Source organism: Aquarana catesbeiana, linkage group LG10, assembly GCF_042186555.1.
Source record: "Aquarana catesbeiana isolate 2022-GZ linkage group LG10, ASM4218655v1, whole genome shotgun sequence".
In the NCBI taxonomy this organism is placed as follows: Eukaryota; Metazoa; Chordata; class Amphibia; order Anura; family Ranidae; genus Aquarana; species Aquarana catesbeiana.
The window spans coordinates 160493716-160517813 of NC_133333.1; the positions used below are offsets into that span (position 1 = coordinate 160493716).

General features: G+C 43.2%; 1 protein-coding gene across 2 annotated transcripts in view; it reads right to left on the reverse strand.

The window, feature by feature from the left end:
• Nucleotides 1–24098, reverse strand: part of PPP1R12C (protein phosphatase 1 regulatory subunit 12C) — a 243257-nt gene that overhangs the window by 187804 nt on the left and 31355 nt on the right. For both annotated transcript variants that reach the window (XM_073602853.1, XM_073602852.1), the window contains exon 2: nt 6053–6183. In XM_073602853.1, coding sequence (XP_073458954.1) covers nt 6053–6183 — 131 coding nt within the window. The remainder of the gene's footprint in view (nt 1–6052; nt 6184–24098) is intronic.

Sequence of the window (24098 nt, forward strand, 5' to 3'; positions counted from 1 at the left end):
CGGCTGCCCAAAGTAACGTACCCATACGTTACTTTGAATATGGCACCGGCGGTGCGCGCGCCTGCCGCGATCTCCGCGAGTCCCGCGGACTCAATCGCCGCGGGGATACCCACGATCGCCTCACGGAAAGGACGAACGGGGAGATGATGTTGTAAACAGCATCTCCTCGTTCTGCCTAGTGACAGTGTCACTGGATCTCTGCTCCCTGTAATCAGGAGCAGAGATCAGTGTAGTGACACACACAGCACATCCCCCTACAGTTAGAATCACTCCCCTAGGACATATTTAACCCCTCCCCCGCCCCCAAGTGGTCAACCCCTTCACTGCCAGTGTCATTTACACAGGAATCAGTGTATTTTTATAGCACTGATTGCTGTATAAATGACAATAGTTCCAAAAATGTGTCAAAAATGTCCGACGTGTCCCCCATGTCATCGCAGTCCCGATAAAAATCGCTGATCGCCGCCATTACTAGTAAAAAAAAAAAAAAAATTATTAATAAAAATGCCATAAAAACTATCCCCTATTTTGTAAACACTACAACTTTTGCGCAAACCAATCAAACGCTTATTACGATTTTTTATTTTTTTTTTTTTTACCAAAAGTATGTAGAAGAATACGTATCGGCCTAAACTGAGGGAAAAAACTTTTTTTACATATTTTTTGGGGATATTTATTATAGCAAAAAGTAATAATGCGATTTTTTCAAAATTGCCACTCTTATTTTGTTTATAGCGCAAAAAATAAAAATCTCAGATGTGATCAAATACCACCAAAAGAAAGCTCTATTTGTGGGAAAAAAAAGGATGTCAATTTTGTTTCGGAGCCACGTCGCACGACCGCGCAATTGTCAGTTAAAGCGACGCAGTGCCGAATCGCAAAAAGTGCTCTGGTCAGGAAGGGGGTAGTACTTTTCCCACTGGAAATCGTTTGGATATATTTGTCCAAATCTTCTCCATATAGTCACTCCCCATGAAAAGGTTAGGAGGGTTGTACATGGTGCTTCAGGTGACCAATTTCTTAACCACAGGATTCTACGCATATGTACAAGCATAAGCTTAAGGCGAGACACCCGGTGAATAGAATCTTTAATGGCATCTAAGGCAAAGCATAATGCTTTTGGTAGTTCAGCCAATTCCCGGGCTTATTGCACAGGAACCTTTTTAAGGGCCTGTCTAAATTGGTCCTGTAGGGATTGACAGACTCCTATTGCAGCGACTGCAGGCTGAAAAACAGCACCTGCCAAGGAAAAAGTAGATTTTAACAGGGATTCCAACTTCTTATCTGTTGGATCCTTAAGCATTTGTGCATGGTCTACAGGACAAGTTAGGCTTTTATTTACACTGGAAATCGCAGCATCAACTGCTGGTACTTTCTATCTCTTGGTGAATTTCTCCTCCATGGGATAGAGAACTGAAAATATCTTAGGAGGGAGAAAATGCTTATCTGGGTGATCCCATTCAGCAAAAACAAGCTGTTCTAGTAATGCATGCAAAGGCTGAGAAGGTTTTAAAAGGAACCCAAGGAAGAAACCAAGCTTTCAGGAGACTCAGTTAGAGGCAACATGAAAGTGGAGTGAACCATCTCCGTAAGAGTTTGTATCAGCAATTTCTCAGATTGTGAGGCTGAAAAAAGGTTCATCTACCGTTGTTTCCTCCACAGAGGAATCATCAGTTTGTTTTTCCACCTGATCGTCCAAGGGTAACACCTCATCCTGAGCCCACTGTTCCCCTTGCAAAGGTTCTGAAGTGGGGGAGGGGGACCTAGCACGCTTCCACCCATTTGAATGAAGGATGCAATTAAAGAGATGTGAGAAGCAGTTTCACCAATTTGTTCCAATGGCTTACCCTGCCTTGCCATAACTGGTAATTCAGGCGAGGATGACAGCGTAGAAATGCTACTAGAGATCCTAGCGCCTGGGTGTGAAACCTTTAGTACTTTTTTGGTCTTTGTGGTGTCTTTTCTGGTAGGCATAGTCCTAAGCACAAAAACAGAGGCACTATACAATTGCACTTAATCGTTCACGGCACCGCGCTTAGGCCCCACCCCTCCCAAAAAATTCAGCCCTCTTCATTTAAAAACATTCCCGGCGCTTTCGGGTCTACAGACCCAGCACGAGGGGGGAGGGGAGGCAGAAATCTGTTTAGCAGCAGTCAACAGTAACAATAGTTAACAATATCAGCAGTACAATGGGACCTCCACACCCCCAAGGCGTGTGGGGGTGGGGGAGTAATGTAAGGGGGGGGTACACTGCTGATGTCCCCCTAACCCTCTGGTCCCTTCAGGGGGGATAAAGACATTTGGCAGATTTCTTTTACCTGAGAGGAATCCCCCTGCACACACTGCTGTGGCCACACACAGACTGACTGAGCTTTACAGTGAAGACAACAGAGTAAGGTATGTGCATAGACTCCCTCTAGTGGAGAATTAAGGCGTGACAACATTTTTTTCCCTAATAGAAGAATACATAGGTGTTTTTAGTACCCAAGTTTCTTCCCTTACCTTATCCCCGCCGCAGGATTTGCTGAGTTAACAGACAGACAATCTAACCTTCACCCATCACGGCGGGCTGCATTTAGCAAACCTTCAAGGACCGGGTCCCTAGATATTGGGGTTCCAACTCCCTTGGACCTGTAAAGCACCCCACCAGGAAAGCTTTAGGTAATGTAGCAAGACATAAGCCCTGGGTTCCCCGGATCTAGCCCTACAAAGAGGCGTTACAGGCAAAAACATCGTGCTTCAGATACGAGGGAGGCCCCAGGTACCATCCACTTATGCCTCAGTGGCACTTTGGATGGATCTGGTCTATGGAGGCTATTTAAATTCAGCATGGATCCCTCCTGGAGCTCTTCAGAGCACATCTTCACTCGTGACCAACACCTTACACACCGACAAAAAAACTGATGTGCTCCTGGAAGAAGGAGGGGTTATATAGGGATTGAACTTCCTGGATTAGGTATACCAGTGTCCATCACCTGAAGGTAGCCTATAACCCATTAACCACTTGCCGACCGGGCCATAGCCGAAAGACGGCAGCAGCGCGGTCGGCTAGTTCTGGGTGGACGTCCATGGAAGTCATCCCAGAATGCTGCTCTCGTGCGCCCCCTGGGGTGCGCACCCGAGAACTTCCGTGACCGCCGGGTCCAGAGGACCCGGCGCATCATGGTAAACGGCCGCTGATCGCAGCCGTTTACCAAGTGATCGTTCCGTCAAATGATCGGTACAGTGCGAGGGGAGAGGGGGAGGGATCGGATGGCAGCACCGCTGTGGGCACTACACATGCAGCCCACAGCGGTGCTGCTCAGTGACAAATACAGTCACATCCATCCATCCCTGCAATACTCTGCAATATACCCCGCACTACTCTGCAATACCCCGCAATTTTTAACCAGTTCCCTGCCCGCCGTCATATGACGTCCTTGACTTTGAGCGGGGATATCTGAATGATGCCTGCAGCTACAGGTATCATTCAGATATCAGCTTTTTCAGCCGGCTATTTACTACACCATAAGAATGATCTTAGCGGCTGTTCCACTGCTTGATCGTTCTTATGGGAGGCGAGAGGGGACACCCCCCCCCCCCCCTTCCCGCCACCCTCCAGTGCTTCTACCGACTCACCGCTACGATCGAAGCCAGTATTTTTTTTATTTTTTTTTAATTATTATTTCAGGCTTCCCAGCCTAGAGGTGAGATGTGGGTCTTATTGACCCCATATCTCACTGTAAAGAGGACCTGTCATGCCATATTCCTATTACAAGGATGTTTACATTCCTTGTAATAGAAATAAAAGTGATCAAAAATTTTTTGGGAGGGGGAAAAGTGTCAAACTAAAATAAAGTAAAATGAATAAAAAAAAAAAAAAAATTTTTAAAGCGCCCCTGTGTGCTTGCATGCAGAAGCGAACACATACGCAAGTCCCGCCCACATATGAAAACGGTGTTCAAACCACACATGTGAGGTATCACTGCGAACATGGAGTGAGAGCAATAATTTTGGCCCTAGACCTCCTCTGTAGCTCAAAACATGTAACCAGTAAAAAATTTTAAAGCGTCACCTATGGAGATTTTTAAGTAGCGAAGTTTGGCACCATTCCATGAGCGTGTGTCATTTTGAAGGGTTGCATGTTAGGTATCTATTTACTCGGCGTAACTTCATCTTTCACATTATGCAAAAACATTGGGCTAACTTTACTGTTTTTTTTTTTGTTTTTTTTAAGCATAAAACTGTTTTTTTCCCAAAAAAACGCGTTCGAAAAATTGCTGTGCAAATACCGTGCGAGATAAAAAGTTGCAACAACCGCCATTGTATATATAGAGTTTTGGGGTTCTATGTAATTTTCTAGCAAATAAATGATTATTTTTACATGTAGGAGAGAAATATAAGAATTGGCCTGGGTGCTCCAGAACGCCTGGAGGTGCTCCCTGCATGTTGGGCCTCTGTATGTGGCCAGGCTGTGTAAAAGTCTCATACATGTGGTATCGCCATACTCGGGAGTAATAGCAGAATGTGTTTTGGGGTGTAATTTGTTGTATGCATATGCTGTGTGTGAGAAATAACCTTCTAATATGACAATTTTGTGAAAAAAAAAAAATCTTGATTTTGCAAAGAATTGTGGGAAAAGATGACAATTTCAAAAAAACTCACCATGCATCTTTTCAAATACCTTGGAATGTCTTCTTTCCAAAAGGGGGTCATTTGGGGGGTATTTGTACTTTTCTGGCATGTTAGGGTCTCAAGAAATTAGATAGGCCGTCAGTAATTCAGGTGTGATCAATTTTCAGATATATTGGCACCATAGCTTTTGGACTCTCTAACATTCACAAAGACCAAATAATATACACCAAGTTGTACTTATTTTTACCAAAGATATGTAGCAGTATAAATTTTGGCCAAAATTTACGAAGAAAAATTACTAATTTGCTAAATTTTATAACAGAAACAAAGAAAAATTCATTTTTTTACCAAATTTTCAGTCTTTTTTCTTTTATAGCACAAAAAATAAAAAACCCAACGGTGATTAAATACTACCAAAAGAAAGCTCTATTTGTGTGAAAAAAAAGGACAAAAATTTCATATGGGTACAGTGTTGTATGACTGAGTAATTGTCATTCAAAATGTGAGAGCATCGAAAGCTGAAAATTGGTCTGGTTAGGAAGGGGGTTTAAGTGCCCAGTGGTCAAGTGGTTAAGTAATTGCTTAAGGCTCTGTGTCCCATGATGTACGATAAAGAAAGTCCTGATTAAGCCTGGGTTAACACTACAACGGGCTGCGGATCGCACAGGAGCGCTGTGCGTCCCTGTTCTCCGTTTCAGGGACAAATCAGGGACGATTCTATGCCCGAATTTGGCCCTGAAACGGAGCCAAAGACGCACAGTGTTTTTGTGCAGTGCGCTCCGTAGCCGCCCCGGAGATATGTGAACCGGCTCCATAGGGAGCCAGTCACATTCTCCTGCTATGCGAATTAGATGTGCAGAAACGCACATCTAATTCGCATAGGTGTGAACCCGGGCTCAACCATAGCAGCCTCACTAGCCGTGGTTTAATTGCTGAAAGCAAAGAGTGTAAGTAATGTTAAACATGGAGTAGGAAGGAGTTAACTGATTGCCAGCCCCAGCTCTGCAGATTGTAGGCGTTAGGGCCTCTGCCTCCAAAAATGACCACATTAATGGTGGACAAAGCACATTCACCCTGTGTTTGTAGGTGGTATGCAAATACCCACAGCAACCAGTGCCCAAAGAGGGCATCCTCCTAAGGGTAACCACCATGTGGCCATCTACCACAATTAAAACTGTTATCATTGTTTCTCAAACTCCAGCTGCCTGTCGACAATCCAGGCCAGAGAGTAATTCTATCAGATGCAGCTAAGGCCTTCGACAGTGTCAAATGGCCTTACCTGTGGGAGGTGCTAAAATGCTTTGGATTGGGAGATACCTTTATTGCCTGGGTGAGGCTGTTGTATGCGGCCTCTACGGCCTCCCTATAGTAGGTCAAATCCATTTGGGGTGTGTATACTTTTTATATCCACAGTATAAAATGTTGTTCATTTACTCACTCTGCTATTTCCATATAACCACAAGAGGCTGCAACATGTAGAGGCGTCCATCCCTCATTATCAGCCTGATTCACATTGGCACCGTGATTTACTAGGAACTCCACCACCTCCAGGTTTTCATCTATACATGCCTAGTAAAGGAAAAAAAAAGATAAAAAGAAGAATGAGATTCAGGATGAGAACATGTGAAAAAAAAGGCAGAAAAAAAAAAAAAAAAATGAAGAAGGAGCACCCTACAACACACATACTGTATATATTTATCACTTAAAGTGGGTGTAAACCCTCATATACCTAGTGAAGGGAACAGCCTCAGATGATATACAGAGATGAAACAAATCTCCCTACATAAAAGTTTTTTGTATATCTGCTGTCTTTAGCCATATATATTCTTTAGAAAGTGCACATAGTATAAGAGACTGTCTCTTCCTGGTCAGCACTGGGAATGGATTCTTAGCATACAGCCAAGACAGCTGACTGGAGTAAAGGGGCACACAACCCCTCCACATAGGCAGAGACTCGCAGAGCTGTGACAAGACCAGCTCTTGATAATTTATAGCAACCTCCCTCAACACAAATCTCAGGCTTGTTTGATCTTGGTTGACAGAGAACTTGTCAGAAGTTATCATGCTGATAACAGAGCAACAAAACAGCAGAACCACAATGGACTCAGGGCTTTGGAAAGAGATAAGAAAACACTACAGATATATGTGCTTAGGTCAAATTTCATGAATCAGGTTTACATCCACTGAACGACTTAACAGCTAGAAACCTGCATCTAAAAACGTCAGTTTAGCTGTGTTTACAAACTTTTTTTTTTGGTTAAAATGAAAAAACAAACATGACCACATTTACAAGCTGTTACAGGCATTTGGCATTTCAAATGCCTCTGAACATCTGTCTGAACTCATTGCGTTCCAAAAATGCTTCTAAACGCAACTACCTAGAAACGACTATAAACGACCCTGTGTACATGTACTGATAACAGAGGAGAGTTCAGGGGCAGCTGAAATAAACGCCCAACTGCTCCTAAATGTCCGTTTACCAGCAGCAGTGTACATGAGGCCTACAACAGACCAATAGCAGCAAACAGCAACAGATTTGAGTTTCAGTGGTCAGGTTAATTATTAAGGAGCAATAAAACTGATTGTTTCAATCTGTTATCAGTTTTTCTAACATTTGTAATCATTGTGCACACACACCTTTATGTTATAGTTATATCAAGAAAAGCAAACAAAAAAATGTTTGGAGTGTAAATTTGTTAGACCACAACTCAACTTTAAGGCAAAATACTACTCCTAAAAAGTGGATTTTTGACTTGCTGTAAATTCAAAATCTTAGCGCACAGTAGAGGACACAGGCAACTTATTCATATACCATGGGTAATAGCTTCGTACATTGACATTCAGGAGACTAGACATTGGTAAGCTTTTGAGCACATGCTCTCTTGGGGTGTCTCCCCCTAAAGGCCTACCCAACTCTCAATCTAAAGAATTTGGGAGGAGGAATGTGTACTGTATGGGCAACAACTAGGCAACAGAACCTTGCTAAGAGGCCCAAAAAACAAGGAGGGGTAAAAAGGCCAGGTTCAGAATGAATCTACGAAAACTTGTGGCCGAAAGCTGCATCAGCAAAATATTGAACATGCACCTAATAAAACGTTTAAAAATGAACAGAGTTGGGGCGACAGAGGCATGGTGTCTAAAGGCCCAGAATGCTCCAATAGATCTGGTGGAGTGTTTTAGAGCACATGAGAGGATGTTTCAGTACACAGAGGGGAGAGAGGATACGAGTGATCGCTCCATCATTTAATGGAGCGATCACGTGGTAAACGGCCGCCGGGTGTACCAAGATGGGCACCGCTCCGGAGCTAGGCCGAACCTGCGGCCTTTCCTAAGGTCGAGGCGGCGGCACGCTCCGCAGAGCGCATGTGTGCCAATCCAAACAGGCTGAACCGTTCGGATCACGGATAAGCGACGATCCGTTGCACCCCTACTATACACACACACTTTTCATGATGAAAAAAAAACGTGTCACTGCGTGATGTTTGCATTCCACACCCAGGAAGAGACAACCGGAAGCAAGCGGTGGACGCAGTCTAATACCTCGTTTTCACTGAGCGGATCGGTTTGGTACGCTATTTTGGGTGTTTCCATTATGAAAGCAGCCCATACAACTGAACCGTACCGCTCCATTCAGGGTCCTGCTTCAGATGTGGGGCCATAGAAAATGGAACGGTTCGGTTAGGGCGGAGCTACTGGCTTCACATGATACATTCCACTGATTGGCTGACAGAAAACCCTCTGCTGTGCTATGCTGAGGCATTTTTTTCTAAACCCTGTATGGCCCCTTGTGGTCCCACTTGCAGTGGAAACGCTCACCAGAAAACTGTATGACTGAATTGGTTGCGATATCGCTGTTTTACTAACATGACAGCTTACTCTAAATAGGAAACCTTCATTTTGTTTGCAAAGAATAAAGATTCTAACAAGCAAGAATAAGTCCTTGCATATAAAGAGCACCTGTCATTTATGATCCATCATGGCGCCGCCTGTTAGCGGGCATCCACTTACCTGCTGCCACCACGTCCCTCACCTTGTTTTGTCACTGCCGCATCACCAGCCATCCCATTAAAGTGAATAGGACTGTTGGTGAGTAAACTGCGGGTCAGAGGAGGAGCCCCTGCGGGACAGATGACAGTTGCTCTTTAAAAATTATGATTTAAAAATTGAGTTGATTTAAATCAAGCCTTTTTATTAGCGATTTAAATTGAGATTTAAAAATCTACTTGATTAAAATTAAATCCACCCTGCTTCCTGAAGACACCATTCACAGCAAAACATACGTCGGAGCAAAGAATTAGTCACCCCACACCAGGCTTTACCCCAACGAGTGGGACGCGGACGGAACGCAAGCTACTGAGTTAGGAACTGGCCAGACCCGCACACGCTGGTTTACCTAGTGCCAAGCACTTTTACATGCGAGTGCAATCTACTACCTTGTCATTGCTTTTAAATTTTATTAAATATTACTACACTATGAAACTTTCTCTCTCGTCTCCCGTGGAGTAGATTTTTACGCCCTAGCTTCATCCGGAGGGTCCACTGGAGCGGAGTAGTGTTGGCAGTAGGAATCAATTTGGTATTCCAAATGCACATTTTGACCTACCCTAAAGAGTGGTCAAACACCTGTGGTGAGTTGCCACCTTTCCATTGAGCACCTGTGGTGGAAGAACTAGAAGCTTCATTTAAAAGCATTTTTGGTGTTGGGAACACCATCACTAATGGACTTTTAGCTTGCTATATGTTTAACAACTATGTGCTTCTTGCAGCGACATGTTCATGTATTAGGTTCTCTGATTAAATGCTCTCCTAATGTAATGCTCTGTACTGATTAAGTTATTTGTTAGGGTATTGTACAAGAAAAATTTGTCCCTTTGGATAATTTCACATGAACTGTTGTTAACTAGCTTTCAAAAGCTGTGTACCAATGATCAGATTATCGTACGATCGCTCCAAAAGCGGTATTTTTTTGCCCGATTTTCTGATCGTGTGTACTGGGTATTATGCTCCAAAAGCTACACAAGTTACTTTTAAAAAAGGTAGATTTGATCATTTTTGGCACTATAAAACATCTGAAATGCTCCCCCCTAGTGCTTTCTATTGGCTAAAACAAAAAACGCCTAAAGCATGAACAGACATGTAAAACACCTGAAATATGCTTCTAAATTGTTTGTATAGACATGCAAAAACTCAAGACGGCAAAAGATCACTATCCAACATTACACACACACACCCCAACCATATATCCAGAACAAGGTGTGAGGATTTCTAACAGTGGTAAGGTGCTTACAGTGGGTATAAAAAGTCTATGCACCCCTGTTAAAATGTCAGGTCTCTGTGATGTAAAAAAATGACAAAGAAATCATTCCAGAACTTTCCACCTTTAATGTGACCTATAAACTGTACAACTCAATTGAAAAAACAAACTAAAACTTTTTTTTTTTTTTTTTTTTTTGGGGGGGGGGGGGGGTGTAAAAATATAAAACTAAAATAATGTGGTTGCATAAGTGTGCACACCCTCTTATAATTGGGGATGTAGCTGTGTTCAGAATTAAGCAATCACATTCAAACTCATGTTAAATAGGAGTCAGTACACACGTGGCATCATTTAAAGTGCCTCTGATTAACCCCAAATAAAAGTTCAGCTGTTCTAGTAGGTCTTTCCTGACATTTTCTTAGTGAAATTCTACAGCAAAAGCCATGGTCCACAGAGAGCTTCCAAAGCATCAGAGGGATCTCATTGTTAAAAGTTATCAGTTAGGAGAAGGGTACAAAAGAATTTCCCAGGCATTAGATATACCATGGAACACAGTGAAGACAGTCACCAAGTGGAGAAAATATGGCACAACAGTGACATTACCAAGAACTGGACGTCGCTCCAAAATTGATAAAAAGACGAGACAAAAACTGGTCAGGGAGGCTGCCAAGAGGCCTACAGCAACATTAAAGGGGTTGTAAACCCTCGTGTTTTACACCCTATGCATTATGGTGAAAAAACTTCTGGCAGTGACCGGCCCCGGAGCCCCCCCCGTTTTACTTACCTGAGCCCTGTAATTCCCTTGGTGGAGACACGCTCTCCCTCTCTGCACAGGGCCCCGGCTCTTGATTGGATAGGATTTATGGCAGCACAGGCATTGGCTCCTGCTGCTCTCAATCAAATCCAATGATGCGGGGGGCAGGGCCAAGTCGGACATTTGTGTCTATGGATGCAAATGCTGGACTTGAGCACGCCCGCAAGGTAACCCCCAGGAGAGCGCTTCTCCTAGGGGGGTTATCTGATGCAAGGAGGAGCCGCGAGAGCTGCCGATGGACCCCAGAAGAGGATGATCGGGGCCACTCTGTGCAAAACTAGCTGCATAGTGGAAGTATGACATGTTTGTCATTTTAAAAAAAATAAAAACAGGAAGACGGTTTACAATCACTTTAAAAGGAGCTGCAGGAATATCTGGCAAGTACTGGCTGTGTGGTACATGTGACAACAAACTCCCATATTCTTCATATGTCTGGGAAATGGGGTAGAGCGGCAAGACGGAAGCCTTTTCTTAAGAAAAACATCCAAGCCCAGCTAAACTTTTGAAAAACATCTGAAGTCTCCCAAAAGCAAGTGGGAAAACATGTTATGGTATGGTTTGACCATAACTCCAAGAGATGTTTGGTGCAAAAACATTGCACATCACCAAAAGAACACCAGACCCACATGGTGGTGGCAGCATCATGCTTTGGGGCTGTTTTTATTCACAGTGAAGCATGGTGGTGGCAGCATCATGCTTTGGGGCTGTTTTTCTTCAGCTGGAACAGGGGCCTTAGTCAAGGTAGGGGGAATTATGAACAGTTTCAGATACCAGTCAATATTGGCACAAAACCTTCAGGCTTCTGCTAGAAAGCTGAACATGAGGAACTTCATCTTTCAGCATAACAACAACCCAAAGCATACATCCAAATTAACAAAGTCATGGAATGGCCCAGCCAGAGCCCAAACCTGAATCCGATTGAAAATCTGTGGGGTGATCTGAAGAGGGCTGTGCACAGGGATGCCCTTGCAAACTGATGGATTTGGCGTGTTTTTGCAGAGAGTGGGCAAACATTGCCAAGTCAAGATGTGCCATGTTGACTTATACCCAAAAAGACTGAATGCTGCAATAAAATCAAAGGGTGCTTCAAGAAAGGGTGTGCACACTTATGCAACCATATTATAGTTTATTTTTACTTCCCTCCACCTAGAAGATTGCAGTTTGTTGTTCAACTGAGTTGTACAGTTTATAGGTCACATTAAAAAGGTGGAAAAAGTTCTGAAAATGATTTATCTTTGTATCATTTTTTTACATAACAGAAACCTGACATTTTAACAGGGGGTGTGTAGACTTTTTATATCCACTGTACATATGACCTGTTTATATGAAAGTTCACCATTACAAAACTGGAAACAAAAGTCAGTAAGAAGCAATTGCACAACCTACTCTAATGAAGTAATAATTATGATTATTTTCAGGAAAGAGCAAGTAAGGCAAGTTCTTCCCAGCATTTGCTCTGCAGTGTTATTTATCCATTATCAGACTTTAAATCAGTATAAACCTGTATGTTCAGTACAACAGCACACATTCCTGCAACATTTCCACACAATCACTTTATGGTATCTAGCACAAGAAATATGACCTTCCAGAAATCAGATACAAAGCGTGGGGGAGTAGAAAACTTTGCTAAAAACCCCAAAAGGCAAAAAAAAAAAAAAAAAAAAAAAAAAAAAAAAACCCCCAAACTAAAAGTATATAAATTAGATATAGATATAATCTTTTCATGTGACAACACTGAAGAAATGACACTTTGCTACAATGTAAAGAAGTGAGTGTACAGCTTGTATAAGGCCCCTTTCACACTTGTGGAAATGAGTCGCATGACAAGTTGTACCCCCATGATTCCCAATCAATAACATTCATATCTGTGCGACTTCAAGTGGCCGCGATTTCAAAGTAGTCGCTGTACTACTTTGGTCCGACTGATGCGATTTTAGTTCCATAGACCACCAGTGTACACAGGCATTCCTTGAAATTGCAGCAAAATCATGGTAAAATCAAGATTGTGGCTGCAAAAATCGCTAGACTTTCAAGTCGCTGCAGTGTAAAAGGGGCCTTACAGTGTAAATTTGCTGTCCCCTCAAAATAACTCAAACACAGCCGTCTAAACTGCTAACAAAAGTGAGTACACCCCCAAGTGAAAAATGTCCAAATTGGGCCCAAAGTGTCAATATTTTGTGTGGCCACCATTATTTTCCAGCACTGCCTTAAAGTGGTTGTAAACCCTTACAGACCACTTTTTGCTACAGGTTAGCCTATAATAAGGCTTACCTGCAGCTACCCAGGATAATCTTCTAAACCTGCACTGTTTAGGAGATAGCCCCTGTATTTGCATGTGCCAACGTCATCGGCACATGCTCACATAAGCAGTGAGTGCGTGTACCGTCCTGCGCGAATGTCATCATCGCTGCTCCGGTCAATCACAGCGCCGGAGCCGCGGTACCCAGAAGTAACCCCCGGGAGTGATGTTGCTGTCCGGTCCTGTGTACGGGCACCGGAGTGAGGGCTTTGATCTCAGGTGAGTATTACATAATGAGCTAGTATGCTAGGAATACTAGCTCATTATGCCTTTGTCTTGCTGGTGTTAGGTTTTTTTTTTTTTTTTTTTTTCAAAGTGGGTTTACAACCACTTTAACCCTCTTGGGCATGGAGTTCACCAGAGCTTCACAGGTTGCCACTGGAGTTCTCTTCCACTCCTCCATGACGAAATCACGGAGCTGCTGGATGTTAGAGACCTTGCTCTTCTCCACCTTCCATATGAGGATGCCCCACAGATGCTTAATAGGGTTTAGGTCTGGAGACATGCTTGGCCAGTCCATCTTTACCCTCAGCTTCTTTAGCAAGGCAGTGGTCATCGCGGAGGTGTTTGGGGTCGTTATGTTGAAATACTGCCCTGCGGCCCAGTCTCCGAAGGGAGGGGATCATGCTCTGGTTCAGTATGTCACAGTACATGCTGGCATTCATGGTGCCCTCAATGAACTGTAGCTCCCAAGTGCCGGTGTTCTAGCGATATGTGCCCACGCATGCGCAGGACGGAGACGCACTCCAGCTGATTTGCCAATCAGCTGGAGTGACGTGACCATGGCGCATGCGCACATCACAGGAGGCATTTTGACAGGAGGGGGAATTTCATGGGCACAATTAAAAGCTATTCACAGAGTGGAGGGGGGCACCGTAGTTGTTACATTATGCCTCGCTGTTGAAGGGCGGGTTTTGCAACCCACCCTTAGACACAGGCAACAGGCGCTGATCAAGACACTAAAGCTGATGTGAAACACTGACAAAAGGCTACCTTGAGCAGACTGAAACCCTGCCCCACAACAGCGAGGCACAATATGAGAACTACGGTGTCCCTCAGCTCTGTGAATAGCTTTTAATAGTGTCCGTGACATTCTCTCCCGTCGAAAAATACCTCCTCTGATGTGACCATGGCACATGCACACGTCACTCCAGCTAATCGCCATATCAGCTGGAGTACGGCTCCATCCTGCGCATGCGTGCACACTTTGACGGAGGGCATATATCGATGGAACACCGGCAGCACTCATGCAGCCCCAGACCATGACACTCCCACCACCATGCTTGACTGTAGGCAAGACACACTTGTCTTTGTACTCCTCACCTGGTTGCCACCACACAAGCTTGACACCATCTGAACCGAATAAGTTTATATTAGTCTCATCAGACCACAGGACATGGTTCCAATAATCCATGTCCTTAGTCTGCTTGTCTTCAGCAAACTGTTTGTGGGCTTTCTTGTTCATCATTTTTAAGAGAGGCTTCCTTCTGGGACGACACCCATGGAGACCAATTTGATGCAGTGTGCGGCATATGGTCTGAGCACTGATAGGCTGACCCCCCACCCCTTTAACCTCTGCAGTAATGCTGGCAGCACTCATACGTCTATTTCCCAAAGACAACCTCTGGATATGACGCTGAGCATGTGCATTCAACTTCTTTGGTAGACCATGACGAGGCCTGTTCTGGGTGGAACCTGTCACCTTGACCGGTCTTGACCACCGTGCTGTAGCTCAGTTTCAGGGTCTTGGCAATCTTCTCATAGCCTAGGCCATCTTTATGTAGAGCAAAAGTTCTTTTTTTTCGATTCCTCAGAGTTTTTGGCTATTAGGTGACATGTTGAACTTCCAGTGACCAGTATGAAAGAGTGAGAGCGATAACACCAAATTTAACACACCTGCTCCCCATTCACACCTGAGACCTTGTAACGAGTCACATGACACCGGGGAGGGAACTTGCTAATTGGGCCCAATTTGGACATTTTCACTTAGGGATGTACTCACTTTTATTGCCAGAGGTTTAGACATTAATGGCTGTGTTTTGAGTTGTTTTGAGGGGACAGCAAATTTACACTGTTATACAAGCTGTACACTCACTACTTTACATTGTAGCAAAGTGTCATTTCTGCACTGTTGTCACAAGAAAAGGTATAATAAAAAAGTTTACAAAAATGTGAGGGTTGTACTCTTTTGTGAGATACTTTACATACTATATTGTCAAAAGTATTAGGACGCTTGCCTTTACACGCACATGAACTTTAATGGCATCCCAATCTTAGTCTGTAAGGTTCAATATTGAGTTGGCCCACCCTTTGCAGCTATAACAGCTTCAACTCTTCAGCGAAGGCTGTTAACAAGGTTTAGGAGTGTGTCTATGGGAATGTTTGACCATTCTTCCAGAAGCACATTTTTGAGGTATGCGCTGATGTGGACGAGAAGGGCTGGCTCAGTCTCCACTCTAATTCCTCCGAAAGGTGTTCTATCGTGTTTAGTGCAGGCCGGTCAAATTCCTCCACCCCAAACTCGCTCATCCGTGTCTTTATGGACCTTGCTTTGAGCACTGATCCAAATCATTTGGTGGAGGGGAATTATGTTGTGGGGTTGGGCTTGGAACCCTTATTTCCAGTGAAGGGCACTCTTAAGGTGTCAGCAAACTGCACAAATGCACTTCTGGAAGAATGGAACATTCCCATAGATACACTCCTAAACCTTGTGGACAGCCTTCCCAGAAAAGTTGAAGCTGTTACAGCTACAAAGGGTGGGCTAACCCAATATTGAACCCTAGGGACTAAGACTGGGATGTCTTTAAAGTTAATTTGCGTGAAAAAGCAGGCATCCCAATACTTTTGACAATATAGTATGTGTGTACACGAACACACGGTGGATTTGATTTAAATCATTTTTTAAAGAGCAACTGTCATTTGTCCTGCAGGGGCTCCTCCTTTGACCCGCTGTTGACTCACCGACAGTCCCATTCACTTTAGTGATGCGGCAGTGACATAAGGTGAGGGACGTGGCGGCAGTGAGTGGATGCCCGCTAACAGGCACTGCCATGATGGATCAGAAATGACAGGTGCTCTTTAAATGTAAGGACTTATTCTTGCTGATAGTTAAAATTGTTAATATTTGCAAACAAAATGAAGGTTTCCCCATTTAGAATAATAAGCTGTCAGGTTAGTAAAACAGCGATAGCCGAACTGATTCAATCATACAGTTTGCAGTGTACATAGATTTGCAAAACAATGGGATAAAGGAATATTCCTGAATTTTGGTTCATCTCATGGTTACCCTGACATTGTGTGAATGCATCAATGCAGGTCATCTCAGCTAGCAGAGCTTGGATTCATTAAATGAGTTTACCAAAAAAATGTAAATACTGTAGATTATACAGCCTCGTGCTACATAACTAAGATACATTTCATGCTGAACAAACAAAATTAATGTATTTTAAATAGAAAACTAACTTTAGATAGTCACCTGGGAGACCCTGCCCCTTTGTTTATATCAGCTGTCAATGTACTGGACCTGCCATTCAGGGGGAGTGAATTAGGGAGACCTGGCATGTTACGAAGTTCAGACATTTTTTTCCCTCTGGCAGATGCTGTGATGGAGGTTTTGTGGAAAAATGATTGAGGAAAGCTGTACATCATGTGACTTTTTTTTTTTTTTTTTTTTTTTTTTTTTAGTCATATTAAAGGCTAGGTTTAAAAAAAAAAAAAAAAAAACACATTGTTATACTTACCTGCTCTGTGCAGTGGTTTTGCACAGAGCAGCCCAGTGTCCCCAGAGCAAGCAGCTTGCTATGGGAGCTCCCGAGGCACTGCTCTGTCCATTCAGACACAGCTGTGGCTCGGCTCACTCTCTCTCCCCTCATTGGCTCACTAACTTTAATTGACAGCATCGGGTGCCAACGGTGCCCGCTGCTGTCTCACCAATGAGGAGAGGGTCCCTGGAGAGCCGAGGCTCTTGTGCACACCGCTGGATTGAGATGGGGCTCAGGTAAGTGTTAGGGGGGTTGCTGCACAAAGGTTTTTTTTATCTGAATGCATTATGGTAAAATAACCTTCTGCCTTTAGGACCACTTTAAGGACTTGTCACCTGTGTGTTTATTTACACTTTACCCTTATTATTATTGAACCAGTAGGGGTACTATGTACTCTTACTTGTATAATGTTTGGGGGTTCCAAGCAATTTTCTAGCAAAAAAAAAAAACAGATTTCATCTTTGTAAGAAACAAGTGTCAGAAAAAGGTTTAGGCCCCTTTTACACGATCGTACCGTACAGGTCCGCCTGTCAGTTTTGACGGCGAACCTGAACGGGCGCTCCATGTTAGCCTATGGAGCGACAGATGTCAGCGGAGACATGTCCGCGGAGACATGTCCGCTGACATTCGACCCAGTCCGATCCGCTAAAAGCAGACGGATGGCCCTACGTCCAGGTCCGTCGCTGGCGGATCGGGTGAGATCTGATGAAAACGGACATGCTGTCCGCTTTCATCCGATCCCTCCATAGGCAGCAGCTGACAAGCCCCTCCCCACTCAGTGAGCAGAGAGGGACCTGTCATCCGCCGGCTCCGCGGAGATCAACGGAGAGATCTCCCGCTGAGCCGGCGGACCGAGGCGGACTCCGTGGAAGCGGAGTCCACCTCGTGTGAAAGGGGCCTTAGTTTTTAAAGTGGTTAAACTTCCCTCAGCTACAGGCCAAAGTTCATCCCTTTGATCAAAAAAAGAAAAAAAAAAAAAAAAAAGTTAATGTTTATTAGACAGTGTCAGGCTGCCTGTTTTTTTCTTTTGACAGCTGAGTGAGCAGAGAACTCTACACTTGTTACATGAATGAATCAGGGAAATTCTGCATATAGATCGTGAAGAGGGTTGAATCGAGATCACAATTTTTTAACGATTAATCGTACAGCTCTAGTAGGAACACTTTAAGGCACTATTTGTTTACAACCTCTTAACATTTGATGGCATTAAATCCCTCAGCTACTTGAGGGAGCACTGGCACCTACTGGCCTTGGAAACTTTGCACCATCTTCAAATCATGCATAATATCCATGGCCTGCTTAGATACCAGTACTCAGTCTGATTTCAGACCTTTACGCTTCAAGCCATGGCAAACTCCAGTAGGTGAGGAAATGTGAAACAGATCTGGGCAAGACTCTGGATCAGGCTGCTTGGAACATCTGGTTCACTTCCTTTAAGTGCTCCCAGAATATTCTTGCACAAGAGAATGCATTTAAACTGCTCTCTCATTGGTACATGACCCCCCAATCGTATTTATCGGTTCCTGCCCAGCACGTAACCAATGTGCTCATGGGGCTGCAGAGAGCGTGGCACCTTACTCCACATTTGGTGGACATGCCCCCAAAGCAATCCGCTTTTGGATCAAGGTGTACACTATGATTAGAGCTGTGCTGAATATACACCCCTGGCCTGTAATCCATGGGAGGCTATGCTACACAAGCCTATCATGGCTTTGTTGATGAGCCAGAGGAAACTTGTGGGTTTTGCTTTCCTGGCGACTCACCAGACCTTGGCCAAAGCCTGGGGGCAGCAGCTTCTTACGCTAGCCAAGGTTAAACTACTCATGGGCACCAAGGTACACGAGAAGCTCACCTCTATCCTGAAGGACACATGCGCTACATTTTTTAAAGTGTGCCCTCCAGCTGTGGTAAAATTACAAACCCCATCATGCCTGCAATTGTTAGGGTCTTGCAATGGCTCTTTTAGTTTCAAAACAGCTGGAGGGCTGAGATTGTCTACCACTGCTCTACATGGAATTTATGCAGCCTTCAGATGCAGACATGTGGGTGTATCCTGCAGGACCCGCTCCCAATCCCCCCCCCCCCCCAAACTTTGTCTCTCCTACTTTTGCTATTCTACTGTGTTCTTCTTTCCCCATTTTTGGGCTCCTTAAGTCCTCCTGTTTGCAGGTCTGACAAGCGGCACTTAGGTCATCTCTACCCCCGGATTGTGCTTGTTGCACAGGAGGTGCAGACTCCACATAGTAGGACTGTTCTCTTGGCATATGCTTTCCTACGCCTTGGTCACATCCACTCCATCAGTTATATTTGTGCCAGTGACCTCTTTATTTTGACCTACTTTTTACTCCCTTTTTGCCTTCTTATTTGTACTCAGGTTTGTGTTGCATGGTCTTGTGCTGTTCAATATTATTGAAAAACCCTAATAAAAATCCTTGTAAAAAAAAACAAAAAAAAAAAAAAACACACACACACACACACACACACACACACACACACACACCTTAAACAAGCAGCACATTTTTCATTTGATTAAATCTTACTCTAAATTCATGAGACTTACAGTCACAGGCAGAGTGGCGCCTCTAACAGAGCTTATACAGCTAGGAGGCCTTCGGTACATTCACATATCAGGAAGTTCACTGCGATTTTTTAGGAGGAATTAAAAGACAAAAAAAAATAAAAAAGTAGATTTTTCTGGGCATTATGTAAACAAATCTCTCTAAACATTCCTTAGGTGATAAAAATCTTCACTTTATGTCCTCTAAAAGGCCTAGTCACACCAATCGTGTTGTGGCAAATACCCCAATTCATATATGCACTGCCAATCATTGCGACAATGCACCTAAAAGACACAGGCGCAACACATGGTGTCCTGTTAAAATATATATATATATATATATATATATATATATATATATATATATATATATATATATATATATATATATATATATATATATATATATATATATATATATATATATATACATACACATACATACATACATACATACATACACACACACACACATACACACACATACACAGCACCTTTTTAATGGCTTTTGGGGGTGAAAGGGCCCCTTAAGATACTGCCTGTAATGTAAAGCCCTAGATGCGTCCGCGCATACTTTCCTAAGCTATTTTTAGTGCTCTTAAGCACCAAATCCCAAGGCACTCAAATATTGGTATTTTCTGGTTAATGCTGTGAGCTGTTCCATCTCCTCCTGCCAGTTATTATGGCTGCCCATTATAATGCTGGAACCACCAATGTGTGCGAGACAGGAGGTGGGGTGAGCACTTAAAGCATATCAAAAGGTCAAAATGTAATATATATTCAAGTCCTCCCTGTAAATTATTTCTATTCTACTCCTATTACTCCAAGTCGTGTTTCACTTACAGAGCAGACTTCCTGGCAATTTTCTGGTGACTTGATGTGACTCGAGTACTACTTTAATGTGACTTTGAAGCGAGGGAGAGGCTACACCGCAGGGAATGCCTGGGTAATCTTCCTGTAATGTCGAATCCAAAATCATATCAAATATAGATGATGATCTGACTTGGATGTGACTTACATTAAAGTCTATGGGCACAAGTCAGATAGAAGACACCTTGAAGTAATACAGGAACCTTTTCTAAAGTCGGAGCGACTTCAGTAGTGCAAATGAAGACATCTCTCAGGCCCCTTTCACACTTGTGCGACTTGGGACTGCAAAGCATGGCAAGTCATACCCCATGATTTCCAATGAGTACCATTCATATCTGTGCAACTTCAAAGTAGTCCCTGCACTACTTTGGTACGACTGTGATGAGAGTTGAGGTTCATAGACCTCAAGTTTACACAGGTATTCTTGAAACTACGGCAAAGTCACGGTAGTGGGGCCTCATTGGCTAACATGGGATTTCACATGTCGTGACTTGGGGTCTCACAAGTCAGATCCTAAGTCGTGGCAGTGTGAACCAAGCCTGTATGATCTTGAAGTTTGTAAACTTACTTTGTGAAGACCCCCACACCATTTAATTCCTTGAGTTCTGCAGCATGAATTCTCTATGCCCTGTTGATAAGCACCACTGTGTCACTTTTGCTGAGAAAAGTAGAATAGCACTGGACCCGTAAAGATTCTTTTATTTTGTATTGAATATCTGTTGATATAAGTGATCTTGTTCCTGGGGAATTGGTTTTCTACACCCCAATCTCCATTGCTTATAGTGTAATGCGACAAAATGGGAATTTGAAGCGCCACTCAGTGCAAAAAGGTTGCAATATGACATTATGCCAATACTTTAAAGAGTAGCCAATTGTTTTTAGGGGTCCAAAAATGCTCCCTTCATCAGTGCTTGAGATTAAAAGTCATGAGAATGAACTAGAAGTGAACGGAACCTTCAAGCTGAGCTCAAACTGATGCGGTGCGGGACACCAAACTCGTGCAGGATCCTTTTTTGGTCACATCCATGCAATTCTGAAGATCGCACAGCGTTTTGCAAACCAATTTCGGAGTGTTAACATACACTTTGCAATCAGTTTGCATGAACGGGTTGTGATTTTGATGGTGTGGAATCCACAGCAAATTTGCACCGCATCTACTGTGAACTAATATTATGATATTTCTTCCACTGGGATTACAAGCAAAGCTCTTGTCAGCCAAAAGCAACTGCGACATTTATGGACGCCCAAAACACGTTTGATACTCTTTGGATTGTCACCCAGGCTTTTATTTGAATAACGTATCTGGACCTTTTAGCTATGGTATGGAGCTTCAGTTTACAAAGTTTGCCACTTTTGCTGGACAGCTTTACCTGTTAACAGAAATAGAAAAATAACACTTGCTCGGCTTTAGTTAAGTTCTATTTTATTTTTTTTTTTTTTTACACTACACGAAAAAAAAAACAACCCCTCTCATTTTGACCCTGTAGTGAGAGTCACATTAGGAAAGATTTTCAAAAAACCTGTACAGAAAAATGACAGGGACTGTCACTACTGAACCAAATAGGAATGCTAGTTTTCTGGCAGTTAGCTTTAAAACATGCTCAGTCGCTGATCAGAAACAAGCATGCAGGTTAGGCCCCTTTCACACTGCCACGGCTTAAAAGTTGCACAATTTTACCGCAATTTCAGGGATTGCCTGTGTAATCTTGAGGTCTATGGACCTCAACTCACATGAAAGTCAGACCAAAGTAGTACAGGGAATACTTGGAAGTTGGCACCACTTGAAATCGCACATAAATGGATGGTTATCATTGGAAATCATGGGGGATGACTTGTCATGCAACTTTGCAGTCGCAGGACAAGTCGCACAAGTGTGAAAAGGGCTTTAGAAAGTGAAGTCAAAACTCTTGATCTGCATACCTTCTTCCAGCCACTACCTCCATAATCTCTGCACAGGTTTTCAATCATGCCCCATAATACTTCTCAATGTTTTTTTCTATCCCACAGTAGCCTTTTAAGAAAGGGCAAACTAAAAGAAGCATTAAACAAAAAAAGGAGAGGATTACAGTTGCTCATGGTAAAAAAAGTAAAAAAAAAAAAAAAAAATAATAAAATTAAAAAAGGTCTATGTAACCCCCAACAATGAACTACTCTAATTTGTTCATTTTGTTTGTTAAATATAATATTGAAAGGGCTTTGTTATCTGTTTGATAAGTGGGAAGGAAACCTGCTGAACTCCTCAAAAAAGGCAGAGCTGTCATGTGTCCTCTGCATTCCTGTGTTATTTCAGTCTGTTTAGACCTCCTAGTTTTTATTGTGGACCACAGAATGATGAGATCCGGTTCACAGACATCACATGTGATAATTCGAACCGCATTGCTGTGATGATCACATGTCTGTGCGATGCGATTTCGGCTATACAAATTGTATGGCTAAAATCGCATTCAAATCGTGCAGGACCCTTTTTTGGTCCGCCCTGGAATCGGATTGCATGGGTGTTGACACCGATGAGATCAGATTTCTGCATCATTCCACAGTTCACACTGCAATCCGATTTGGGGGGGGGTCGTTAACTTTACATCGATACCCACAGCGGTTTGCAGACCTCAGTGTGAACCACTGTGCGATTCAGGTGTGATGTGGGAACCCGCAGTGGATTCGTAGGGTTCCCACATCACACCAGTGTAAACCGAGCCTAAATCCTGCATATTAGCTCACAACTGGTACTTTCGCTGCTACTGGCATAGGGCATACAGCTGAACAGAATGGCTTCCAGCTAGCCAAGCACACCAATTAAAGCTAAAAAATAGCTTTGATCAGCACTACTCCTCACAGCTTTTAGATTTTTTTTTTATGCTGGGTTTGTGAGCACTTATAAAAAATGTTGTGCATTTTTAAACATCTGTGCAACCACCATCATGGAATCGAAAAAATATAAATATCAATAGAACCATCTTTTTATTCTACTGGTCCTGTGCTTTCAGAAAATGCATGGGTTGGGGGGGGGGGGGGGGGGGGGGGTCCTTTTACAAGCTAAGGGAATCATGGAAAAGAAAAAGAATTGCAAAAATGAACAAAATCTTAAAAGCTCTTTTGTACTTGCAGGGGGTAAGGCAATGTGTATGTATTGCAGAGATGTGCTGCTTGTTTTTTTTTGCCTCAACACACTTTACAAAAAAAAAAAGAAAAAAAAAAAAAAAAAAAAAAAAAAAAAAACTTACTTAAAAGGGGTAGCTTACACTTGCTTCAAAACAGGGCTTCAGACAGGCTTTGTTAAAGCAAGCTCCTGTCACCAAATAAAACGGTTAGCTTACAATCCTGTTTACACCTGCTTTTGCTTGGGGCTTCGATGAGGCTTTGCCATAGACTTCTATGGAGGCTTTGAAGATGCTTTGAAGCACTGCTGAAGCTACATGGGGTATAATTTTTGAAGCAAAGCAAAACCAAGGTGTAAACAGGACTGTAAGCTAACCATTTAGTGACAGGAGCTTTGACTAGCATTCAGAGAGCTTTAACAAAGCCTGTCCAAAGCCTTGTTAAAGCCGAAGCAAGTGTAAATGAGCCTCAGGTATATGTGAACCCTCACCTTGCCAAATAACCAATTCATTTTAAAATAGAAACGATAAGGACTCAAATACCACTGGGGCGTTTTTCTGGCATCAATAAACCCATGTAGTTGTAGAGGCTGCCACTGCTCTTGGCTATGCAGCAGTCCTGCAGAAAAGGTCTTCAGGGGTTCATTAGAGAAAGCAACTGGTGGCAGTTTGTCCCTCGTCCATAACATAAGGAAAAAAGGGATTCCCCATTATTCGAATCATTGGGCCTATATGAGTGGAGATCCTTAGAGTCCCAGGTTTTCAAGACATACAGGACGCAGAACGGTAAAGATGAATATATGGGCAGTTTGGTGGCAGAAACCAAAGACGAGA